At 44.3% G+C, this 12,180-nt stretch overlaps 2 protein-coding genes across 2 annotated transcripts in view; one reads left to right on the top strand and one right to left on the bottom strand.

Moving 5' to 3' along the window:
* The window catches only part of LOC145393762 (arrestin homolog), a 284,043-nt gene that overhangs the window by 26,759 nt on the left and 245,104 nt on the right, over positions 1-12,180 (top strand). The window lies entirely within an intron of this gene.
* Positions 9,377-11,815, bottom strand: LOC145393694 (uncharacterized). Its single transcript, XM_080267741.1, has 4 exons — positions 11,741-11,815; positions 10,386-10,626; positions 9,656-9,770; positions 9,377-9,500 (listed from the first exon to the last, which is right to left on the bottom strand). The coding sequence occupies exons 1-4, from the start codon at positions 11,813-11,815 to the stop codon at positions 9,377-9,379; spliced, it is 555 nt and encodes a 184-aa protein (XP_080123867.1).

Below are 12,180 nucleotides of genomic sequence, written 5' to 3'. Positions count from 1 at the left end.
CGGTGACGCGTTTATGTAGTTGACGCGTTTATGTAGTTTAATTTTGAAGGTACCAGATTATTTATGGGAGTTTAGGAGAGTCCCTAGGGAGAGCAGGAATTAATTAAGGCCATTTTAAACTCCTCCTTATCAAAAAGTCTGTCGCGGGCTGAATAAACTCGTCTGGCAGCAGCATGATTGAAGGGAAAAATGTTTCACCGGGTACCTGATTTCCGTTCTGTGTACCATTTTTACGATTTTTCTTATCCAGCAAGGTCCAGGTTAGGTTAGGTTTGTTTTCTTAGTATCAGGTTAGGTTGGTTTGTTAGTCAGTTAGGTTAATTTCTTAGGTTAAGTTTGGTAAAAAAAGAAAAAAAAGGAAACATGGGAGAACAGTCACCCTGAGAAAATCAAACTTAGCGCGTTGTTAAAAATGATATATAAAACGAAAATCTACCTTCGAATAAAGTCAATAACGCCCACAATTGTCCTGATAACACTGCGGAAACAACAGCCACAATAACCTCAAGATTACGTCATGGTATAGTGGCTCCGCTGATGAGAGAACCACCACACAGGAGGAAATTTTACGATGTGCCGCAAAGTCTCTGCTACACAGTGACGTAAGATAATTTCCCTCTCGTAACTAAGATTTGTTTTATCAGGAAAAGCAAGTGACTTAGGAAGATTCTACACTCTCCATTCCTTTTCCTTCCTGGTGTAGAGAAAAATGTTATATCAGGGAACTGAGTCTTTGTTTACGAATTTCAGCCCAGCTTTTCATACAGATCGATATTAAAAACGGAACCAGTCTTCCTTGTTTAATGTATCTGACTCTGAGCATAGACTAGTCAACCCGTTCTCCAAGGCCCAGCAGTCCTACGCGTCACACACCTTCACATATCACCGTTTTGGCACTTATATGGTCAGTCCCCACCGAATACATGTTAGTGCTATCTCACTCGACACCGTATTACTGGCGGTGGGTGTTGTGGGAGTTGAGTGGAGACCATTTTAGCGAAACTGTTCCTCCAGCAGGATCGATTTCGCCTGTGATCGATTCCGCTTATTATCTGTAAGTACAAATGGATATTAAGATGGAAAAATAAATCGCTGAGGAAAAGGCGTTACACAATCTACCAAGCTAGCGAGAATACTGCCTGTAATGTTATCTTTTGTGTTATTCTTATCTCCTTATAATCGACGTAGCTTGCTTCAGTAACGTACGAGAGGATATTAAGACGAGTTAAGCAAAATAAATCGCTGAGGAAGGGATATTACGAAATCTCCTAAACCAACAAGATTACGACTCACTGGAAAGAACAAACACGCCAGTAAGCATAACCAGAATCACTTTACCTCACTCAAATAAAATTCCCGGGAAGGCACAAGCGGCAATAGAAAGCGTGGAGGAAGAAGAAAAGGAAGACGTGGAGGGGGGAGCAGAGGGGGAGGAGGGGGAGAGAAGAGAGAGAGAAAAAAAAAGAATCTCCCCCCACGCTTTGAACCTCAGTCTCATTTTTCCCCGGGCGGGTAATAGATCGCGGAGCATCAAGGGGCCATCAAAGTGTTGGAGGCAGTCCCACGCCGACGCTGCCACCATGAGAGCACTTGCCACACTTTTTTTTTTTTTTTCTCCGTTCCCTCGCTAACTTGCGGGCCGTCTAGTTGTAGGAGTTGAGCAAAGTCTCCTGCACGCACACACACACGCACACAACAACTTGGAAGGCCCCCCATCCCCGCTCTCGGGAACTCCTGCCTGTGCTGCTGCTTTGGGTTGTTGGTATTAATAAGAGAAGCCAGACGGGACCTCGATATGAGACCCCGAACACAAGTGAAGCCCTGGAACTTCATAGTGCCTTCCCTCCCCCCATTCCCTGGCACCAAACTTGACACAGGGCGGTGGCGTCGGAACTGTTTGTGATCTTGTTGCCTGTCTTTGCCCCGGCACGCCACACTCATGTTGACTTTAATATATTGAGGATGTGGTAAAGCGCCGAGGATGACAGGGAAGGCAAACTCAGGGGGGGAAAAAGTGTGTGTGTGTGTTTGACGTTGACGCGGCTAGATTGATAATGAATATTCGTCAAGTAGTTAGGTAAGACGTAATTAGTTTCGGTTTATATCTACGAAACGCGAAAAGGAATACACAAGTCTTTATAATATACTGTAATTACTTCCTCTTGAGATATATTACGGCCTAGGTGATAATTAGTAACAGTTCATTATCGGAGCCTCTATACACAAAAACCCTCTCACGATATGTTTCTAAGATAATTTGATTCTAGGTGACATTGAATCACGAAAGATTATACGAAAATTCTCTTGGGGCAATGGATAAAACGTATAATTAGTTTTCATGCACCGCTAGAGTCTCAAAAGGAAAAACGTTAAATTAAGATTTTTTATGGATCTGAGAGAGGATTAATTTTAGCTCCCTATTAGAATGTCAGAATGAAATATAAAGCCTTTTGAGAAGTTGTATGGATCTAAGAGGGAATTAGTTTTCGTTTACTGGTGTGAGCTTCGATAGGGAATACTCTAGTCCTTTTGAGAAGCATAATATTTCTCATGGGATTTTGTTTCTACTTCACCTCCAGAATCTCAAAAGAAAGCACATAAATAATTTTCAGATAATATGGATTTAGTTCAATGGCAGTAGGCTATGATGGGATAATATCTGTATCCGTTATGAGATATCGTCGAGTTTTTCATTGCTGCAGGAGATGTGATGAATGAAAGAAGTGGTACTGAAGAGATAAAGAGCAGAAGCAGCATCTGTGAAACAGGAGGAAAATAACCACGTTCCCCGGCGAAAATGTTGGCCAGAATAAAGTACCTAAGGGACTCCAGGGCAGGGAAAGGGTTGAGGCATCTGGGTGTTACATTACAGAGGCGTGGGAGCGAGAGAGCAGTCTTTCAGTAATTTTTTCCTAAAGTGAGTAAAATCTTATTAAGGAAAATACCAGAAAAACGGGGGGGAAAAAAAGATATCCAGGTGTATTGAGGGTGCCTAAATACATTCTACGAGAGACTCACCACAGGCAGACTAATGTCGACTCGTACACTATCTTTTTATTTTATTTTGCTACAGTTTTTGGTTGGTGGGGACGCCCATCATCCTCTCACTCGGCGTAGGGCGACCAATCGGTGACTTTACACTGAATGACCAGCCAGATGGTTACTTGTACTCCAGGAAACGCGTCACAGTGTTGGGTGGTAACGTTATAAGCAATAAATGGACGTGTGGTTGTCTAGTGGGGTAAGTCGCTTCAACGGGAATTAGCTCATCAGGGTATAGATAAAAGGTTAGGTAAGGATTATTGCTCACATGATGCCGCTCAGGGAAGGGTGAGCGGTCAGCCACCCTCGCCTAAAATGACTGGATCAGTAGCCTAACTCCTCGCTCCCTCCACTCACTCCAAGCATCTCTCAGTCACACTTTGCATCTCTAACATTTCATTCCCTTTATCTAGCCCACTCATCCTCACTTCTTTCACTAATTCTCACTAACCCCACTCACCTCCACTTCTCACCCCACTTCTTACTAACCCCACTTACCCCATGCATCACTAAACCTTACACATCTCTTCCCACTCCACCCATTTACATTATTCATTCCACATACCACTTACTCTTTGCATTCCTCCATTATGTTTCACCTCATATGTCTCTCAAGGATCCCACTCAGGTACCCCATTCACCTTCCCCACTCACCCCATTCACCTTCACGCACCCCCCCTCACCTTCCTCGTTCACCCCTACACCTCTCCCTCACCCCTACACCCCACTTAGAGCACCCCACACCCTGGCAACACCCTCGCCTGTGTGAGGTGTGGGGTGCTAATGTAAGCAATATGCAGACCAGCCAACACCTTCGATGCTGCCGGGTCACCCTAGATATTGTGCTGGGTAGGGGGGTGGAGGGAGAGACTGAGGGAAGGAGGGACGGAGGAAAGGAGATGGAGAGAAGAAGGGACGGAGGGAAAGAGGTGAAGGGATGGATGAAGGGACGAAGGAAGGGAGATGGAAGGAAGGAGGAAGGGAAAGGGTCGAATGAATGGGGGAAGTAGAAGATGAAAGAAGGAGATGGAGATTCAAGAAGGGAAAGGATAGGAAGGAAGGTAGAGGGAAGGAGGAAGGGAAAGAACTGATTGACTGAGAGAAGGAGACATGAAACAGGAAGGAATAGGAGATGGAAGAGGGAAAGGGAGAGTCAAGAAGAAAAGGGATTGAAGAAATAGAGAGAGAGAGAAGGGGGGGGGGAATATTTACAGTCTGATAACAATGTGTCTCGTGTATCAATAATATTTCCTATATGTCTCAAAATGTGTGCAAAGCTGTGCAGCATTTATTTTGAGGAATTTACATAGAGAGAAAAAATACCACCACTAATACGATCATAGTTACTATATCTAGAAATCTGAAGTTTTAGTCTGTATTAAAGGTTACCCGTGAACTATCTATCTATCTATCTATATACCTAGGCTGCTTCCCCCAAGGAAAGGGAGGTAGCCGAGACAGGACGACACACTCTCCATTTACTCATCCATTCAAACACATTCATTCGCATCTTAGCCCCAAAGGGGAGAACGGACAGATCCTCACCGCATCACACCGCACACATTATTTTGTTTTTGTTTTGTTTTTTTCTTTTTTCGACGCCACAACCACTGTCTTGAATTGCCCTGTTTATTTTTCAGTCATAATTATTTCAAGACTCACTGCACAGACGGAAATGATTTTTGGCACATGGCTTTTGTTGATTAGTATATATAGTACGGCGGCCATGCAGTATCGGAGGTGAGGCCTGATGTGGATATTGCCTACCGTATCTTCTCCAACACCATCACCTCTCCTCCTCCGTTTCATTCTCTCTCTCTGGCTTCTCTCAATTCATTTTGCTTTCCATCCCCTCCTCTCTTTCTCTCTCTCTCTCTCTCTCTCTCTCATATTTACCTGGGATTCTACAACTTAGGTAAAAATACAATTAGTTTTTTCACTTTAACTTGGCCCCGATTTTCGTCCTTTTGCAGCTTATAGTGGCAGAAAAATTGCTACGACTCTATATCCTTTCCATAGCACTTCTTGGTGACTAGCATGATATTCTAGTGTTAACCTCCTCAGCAACTCGGCAATCAAAAGAGACATGGCAATTTTAGGTCAGGTTGAAGTGAACAGCGTATAGTTTCGGCGCCATCTTTTCCATAGCACTTCTTCGTGACTACCGGCCGAGATGGAGCGATGGCAATTTTAGGCCAAGTCAAAGGGAACAGAGTATAGAGCCGTAGAGCCGTGTAGGTGTTTGGGGCTAGTTTCAGAGCCTGGAGTCCTACATGAGAAAGTTTGTGTGTGTGTGCGTGTGTGTGTGTGTGTGTGTGTGTGTGTGTGTGTGTGTGTGGAAAAGTTTGAGTGCGCACAAAGGCTGGGTGTCGGTGTGCTAGAGGCGATGCACACACACACACACACACACACACACACACACACACACACACACACACACACACACACACACACACACACACACACACACACACACAAAATAAAGCAATCTATCTATCTATCTATCTATAGCCCGACGCCCTAATCCCGCAAAGGGTGGCCGCAGACAAAACGCCTCCAAGTCACTCTGTCACCCACCATTTGACTCCCCTCCCCCCAACTCACCCCCCCCTCCCTCATATACCTCTCAACTCCATCCCTCCACCTCATCCTCGGTCTACCCCTCCCTCTCCCCCCCTCCACCTCACCTACATACACCCTCTTAGTCAGTCTTTCATTCTCCATCCTCTCCACATGTCCAAACCACCTCAGTGTATTTCTCCTAATCTTTTCAACCACATCCACATCTACCCCACAACGTTCCTTCACTTCTTCATTCGTCAACCTGTCCCTCCATGTCACTCCACATGCTCCTCTCAAGTAACTCATTTCCACTGCTCTCACTCTTGACTTGTTCCCCTCTTGCAAGGTCCACGCCTCGCTTCCATACGTCAGGGTAGGGATCACAATACCATCATGCAGTGACTTCTTGACTTCCATACTCACCTCGCTATTTCTCATCACTGCTTTCAGTGTGCCAACAACCTTCCTTCCCTGCTGTACCCTTTCACGTACTTCATCCCCCAAAGTTCCATCCTTACTCATCACACTACCCAAGTACTTGAATGCACTCACATTCTCCATATCCTCACCATCCAACCTCACTGCACACTCTGTGACTTCATTCCTCTCAAACACCATAACTTTACTTTTGTTTACATTAACTTTCAGCTTCCTCCTCCTACACACTGTCCCAAATTCATTCACCAAACCTTGCAACTCCCATTCATCTTCACTCAATAATACTGTATCATCAGCAAACAGCAACACCGGAAGCTTCCAAATCTCACCCTCATTCATTAGGGCCACCCCCACATCCACTGCCCTACCTTGTACCTCCTTTACGACCCCATCCATATATATATTAAACAGCCAAGGAGACATTACACACCCCTGTTTCAGTCCCACATTGAGATCAAAGAACTCACTCAGCTCACCATCCACTCGCACCGTAGCCCTTGCTCCCTCGTACATACTCTTCACAGCACTCAACAATTTCCCCTCCACTCCATATATTCTTAATACCTTCCACATACCTTTCCTATCTATTCTGTCATAAGCTTTCTCCAAGTCCATGAAGGCAGCGTACACTTTCCTTCCCTTCTCTAGATACTTCTCCACTAAACATCTTAGAACAAATATCTGATCTACACACCCTTTTCCCTTCCTAAATCCCCCTTGTTCTTCTCCAACTAGCTCCTCTGTCATATGCCTAACCCTATCAATGAGTATTCTACCATATATTTTACCAGTCACACTAAGAAGGCAAATACCCCTATGGTTACCACATACTTCTCTCTCCCCTTTTCCTTTGTACAGAGGAACAATTATAAATAAAGCAAGAGGTAGAAAAATGACAAGGAATAAAGCAACAGTAATTATACCATCAAGAAATCTGGTTACATCCAAACTTTCCAATTCCCTCAGTGATTGGCAGGTATGAAGTAAATCCAGTACTAGATGATTAAGAAATTGTCAGGCCTAGAAAGACACTACGTAAAGATCGTCCGTAGACTTTTTAGACTTTTCACTTTAACTAAATGTGTGTGTTTATGTACTTAGCTGGTTATGCAAGTTTTCCTCTCTCCTTTCTGTAATACTGATTCCTTATTCCGTCAAGGTGCGGCCACAATATTCACCTGGAGAGAGGACTGGAGTAGTATAGTAAGTGTTTTATCTTCAAGGACGTGGAATACAGTTTTAGTCATAGTTTTAAAGGTATTGGCAGTGATAAACGTTTGAACCTGATGCTAGAATTATGTATTACCGGTATGTGCTGTATCAATAACGTGCTTGCCAATACACTGTTATTTGTAATTTAATGTATACTTGTACTAGGTCTTTTTCTTATTATTAAACTTATTACCAATAGTACGTTATCAGTCTTCGTTACTGTTTCTTTCGTTGACTTTTTCTACTGTCGCTTTCTGTCCGATCTTTTCGTACCAACGCACACCTCGTTAACACTTACACCCACACCCTTCCTTTCTCCCTTTCTCTCATATTTCCCCACCTCACATACCCTTCCCCCTTCACCCCCTTACCCTTTTTGGCTCACTAATCCTCCACACACACCCATCCTACACCCCTCCATCCCCCTCCCTCAAACACCCTCCCCTTCTATCTCTTTACTTCCCTTCCCTTCCATACCCCCTCCCTCTCCATCCCTGTGCTACCCTTCCCCTCCTTCCCCCTCATCTTCCCCTCCTTCCCCCTCACCTTCCCCTTTCCCCTTCCATCCCTTTAGTACCCTTTCTCTTCCATTCCCCTCATCTCACCCCTTCCTCTTCATCCCCATCACCTCCCCCCTTCCACCCCCATGACCCTCTCTCCCTTTCCCCCTCCGTCCCCGACGTCCCCTCTACTCCCCTCCCCCACTCTTTCTCACCAGCCGGCATCAACATTCCCCCCGCCTCACCAATCAGGGAAAGTTTAGCGGAAAAGCGCTGACTGGTAGCGACCGAGGCGCTTAATCACCGCTATCATCCCGTCGGACCCGCGGCACCTCAGCCATTTTTAAGTAGGCTGGGGCGGCTTGTTACACCGCTTCCTGTGAGGGGCCAATCGGAGGTGCAGTCAACCGGTGAGATGAGAGGGAATCCAACCGCCAGACCCAGGCCGGTAATAGTTTCGACCCTTTCACCCCGACGGCTCTCTCACTTGATTTTTCTTGTTTTTGTAATGCAAGAAAGAAGGAACCAAAGGCCAGGCATGTTATTATTTCCTGGTCTTGAACGAATTAATGTCAGACGGATTAAACAACAAGCATATAAAGGGACGTATTTAAGGGAAGATCATTGAAGATTTAAAGGGGCAGCTAAAGGGACGTACTGAAGGACTGAATATGAAGGACAAAATAGAATAGAGGCGAATATAAAGGGTAATTTATGACGACAGATGTATTACTATTTCCTGCCAGTTATTTTAGCGATGGCCATTTAATATCAGTTAATTTTATTCCTCACCAACTCCCTAAACCTTAGAATATATGCATTGAGATTATTGGCATCGAGTAAATTATGAATGTACTCTCTCTCTCTCTCTCTCTCTCTCTCTCTCTCTCTTTCTCTCTCTCTCTCTCTCTCTCTCTCTCTCTCTCTCTCTCTTGAATATCTGTAAGGGGGTCTCAAATAAAACGGTCTCACGTTAGCAAGACCAAAATGAAGACGTTCTCGGTCTGAAGGGGTTAGTGTCATCTGGAAATGTGAGCGAAATAACTAAATAGGTCAGTCGAGGTCTTTTTAGCCCCTTCACTACGATGACTCATTTACCTAACACCAGATGACTATAATTTTAACTTATGATTTCTCTGTATTAACTGGAGGATTTCGACGTATCACTTATTAATCCCTTCAGTACGAGGGATTCTTATAAAGCTTAATAAATCGTCTATAATAATAATGTAACATCGGATTAACAGGATTTGACTTCCTAGTTAATAAAATATCTGTTAAAAGGAAACTGTACGGTGATAAAAAATTGAAGGGAGGTAAAAAAAAAATAATGTTTATTAATGTAGCTTTTAATCGAGATAATCACAAATCGTCTGGTTCCTGGAATTTCTCTAGGTGAAGGAAAATCGTCCGGCATATTCGTCCTCTTGGGATCAGGGTTGTCCTCAGGCGTGCTGGAGGAGGAGGAAGAAGAAGAGGAGGAGGGGGAATAGGAGGAAGAGGAGGAGAAGGGCCGAGGGGAGAATGAGTGGCAGGGGGAGGTAGGAGGAACAGGAGCATGAACGGGAGAAGAAGCGGGAGGAACAGCGATGGAAGGAGGAGGAGGGATGGCGAAGGAATAGCTAGAGGAGGAAGAGGAGCGGGAGGAGGAGGAGGAGGAGGGGAGGGAGGAGGGGTGAGGAAGCAGGAGGGGAGGAGTTGCAGGCGTCGAATTCGTCACAGATCTCCAGACATCCCACCACCGTCCTGGGTAAGAAAAACGCTCTGCAAATAAAGGAGTTAACGAAGGCTACTAATCCCCCCTCCCCCGGTTGCAAAGCCTCTCCTAAGCTAAATAAAATCGGCTTGAAGGAACTAGAAGAAAACGCATCATCGGAGTGAAGGGGTGGTCTGTACCGTACCTTCCATCATACATAAATAGGCCACAATGACTCTGCCTCCCCAGTTCCGTGTCCACAGTCAGTGTACCGGCGTCTATGGTACACCCCCGCACCACCATCGTCTCGTAGTTATCGTCTGGGGAGGGTACAGGTGTGAGATACGGTACAGAGGCGGGGAACAGTGGCAGGGAGGGGTACAGTGGAGGGATAAAAAAGTATGATATGGGAGTAGGACAAAACTCGCAGGAAGAATGTAGGGGAAAGAACAGGGATAAATAGCAGTGAGTGGGAATAGTGTTAAGTATAGGGGCTGATTATTATAGAGGTAAGATATGGGTGTAGGTGAGGGTAAAAATGTAGATTATTGGTGTAGGGAGGATGGAGGAATGGGGGAGAATACGAAGGTAAGACAGAGGGCATGACGTAAGGTGTAGAGGCAGGACACAGCAGTGAGTTACGAGAATTGAACCTCTCACCACAGGATACTGTACCATGACCATTTTTTCCTCACATTCGTCATTCATTTCGTTGTCCTAAGGTTATAGGAGGTTTGATTATAAGTAAAACATTCACAGTAACACTAGGCAAACCGAAGAGCGACATGGAGCTGCCCCTACTGGTGGAAAATGTTCAGGTGAAGTAAGAAATTCACTCTGAGCATTTCCCACTTTACATTGAAATCACCGAAACTAACAAGCCATAAATTACTCTAAACTTGCAGCCAACATGTCCCCTTCTGCCAGCAACTCACAGAAGTACCCGGCCATCTTGACGCACTGTGAGGCCGGGTAGAGTCCATCCCTGTGCTTCCACCCGGCGAGGCAGGGGGAGGCGAGGTAGGCGGAGGAGTAGTTGTGGTGGAACGGGTCCATGCAGTGCGGGTCAGAGCCATTAAACGAACTGCACCGAAAACAGTCCAGGCCGCTAACGTGATCTGAAGTGGGGTGAACAACATCAGTAATAATAACAGTGGTACAGCGGTCATCATTCACCTTTTTATTATCATCATCATCATTATCTTTACATGCATCATCATCATCATCATCATCATCTTTACATGCATCATCATCATCATCATCATCTTTACATGCATCATCATCATCATCATCATCTTTACATGCATCATCATCATCATCATCATCATCTTTACATGCATCATCATCATCATCATCATCATCATCATCATCATCATCTTTACAAGCATCATAATCATTAGTATGTCATCAGCAGTTGTCATCATTACTGTCAGTAACGGGACCATTATCATCATCATCATCATCATCATAACGCTACAGTATGTGTCACAGTCATAATTCTGTCTCTCTAATAAGTGGATAGGTTCCATATACAAGACAAGGAAACAAAATAATCGGCCATCTCGTAATGAAGGGGTTTCACACAATCTCCATTTTCCTTTCAATACAGTGTCTTCCTTATATGTTTGCGCCAGACGAATAGACTTTATTTATTTATTTTTTTTGGTGGTGGTGGGGGGGGGTCTTCCGTGGTGTAAGAGTTAAGTGTTTGTAGCTAATCTTTTTGTTTAATGTACAACACAATAGATCTTAATAATTTCAGACGTGTAAATTAAACATTTGTATTCTTGTTACAGCCTGACGATTTTGTACAGCTTAGAAATGGCTTTTTGTCCTCGAAGGGCTACATTTCAGATCCTGATAATTACTTACCCGGTAGCGAGTTGAATGCAATAACCGATAAGCAAAGTCAGTGTGAGAATCACTAAGCAGTGTAAATGTGATTGTGGTAACCACATAGTGAGGTGATGGCGCTAACCAGTAAGCGAGGTGAATGCGGTAATCACTGAGTTAGATGACTGCATTAGCCACCTAGTGAGGTGAATGGTAACAAAAATGAAAAAGAAAAGTTATGCTAAATTAGCTGGAGGAGATTGTCGCGTAGTCAATCTATGCATGCCAGGAGTCTCTCAAGTTGAATAAACTTGTTCATCTATAACAAGCATGAAATTAAAAGTTATGGTACTGAAGGAGATGGTCTTCTTACTGCACCTGGAGTGTAGAGAAGGAAGAGGATATAGGTGAAGTGATGGAGATGAAGATGGAGGTGGTAGTGAAGGAGTAAAGTGGCCTGGATGCCCAACTCGCCCCCCATGCTCTCCTTTGGTAGGTCGCGGGCCACGGGGCTGCGGGCGAAGGTGGCCATTATCCTCTGTTTTAAGGTGCATGTCAAAGATTCACTGGCTGCCAAGCATCTAATTGCTTAACATAATTATGTGAAAGGTTTTGTAGCAGTTCCTCGATACCAGTATTTGAATATCCCTTCAATATAGTCAGTATTTTGTGTAATTTTCAGGCTTTCATTATCATTTGCAATACATATGTAATCCTGTGGTGCAAGAAAAATGCTATTGAATATGTTTTTGGTAAAAAATAACAAGTACAGAATTACAGTATAAGCTTTTGTGCATGTTACCCATCAAAGTTCACCCAGTCACGATTTGGCAGTCAAGTTCCGAATGTGGTGTAGTGTGACCAACTTGAAAATAACTCCATGACTGACTTGCCTGT

Source organism: Coenobita brevimanus, chromosome 25 (assembly GCF_032717465.1).
Source record: "Coenobita brevimanus isolate Jiangsu-jjx chromosome 25, ASM3271746v2, whole genome shotgun sequence".
In the NCBI taxonomy this organism is placed as follows: Eukaryota; Metazoa; Arthropoda; class Malacostraca; order Decapoda; family Coenobitidae; genus Coenobita; species Coenobita brevimanus.
This window is presented reverse-complemented; position numbering and strand designations above follow the sequence as displayed.

Bases quoted from the DNA above. Each gene is read 5' to 3' on its own strand.
- LOC145393694 (XM_080267741.1), bottom strand. From the start codon at position 11,815: ATGGCCACCTTCGCCCGCAGCCCCGTGGCCCGCGACCTACCAAAGGAG. The intron at 10,627-11,740 runs GCCACTTTACTC...GATAATAAAAAG, and splicing joins GGGGCGAGTTGGGCATCCAG to GTGAATGATGACCGCTGTAC. The intron at 9,501-9,655 runs GTACGGTACAGA...TTTCTTACCCAG, and splicing joins CTATTTATGTATGATGGAAG to GACGGTGGTGGGATGTCTGG.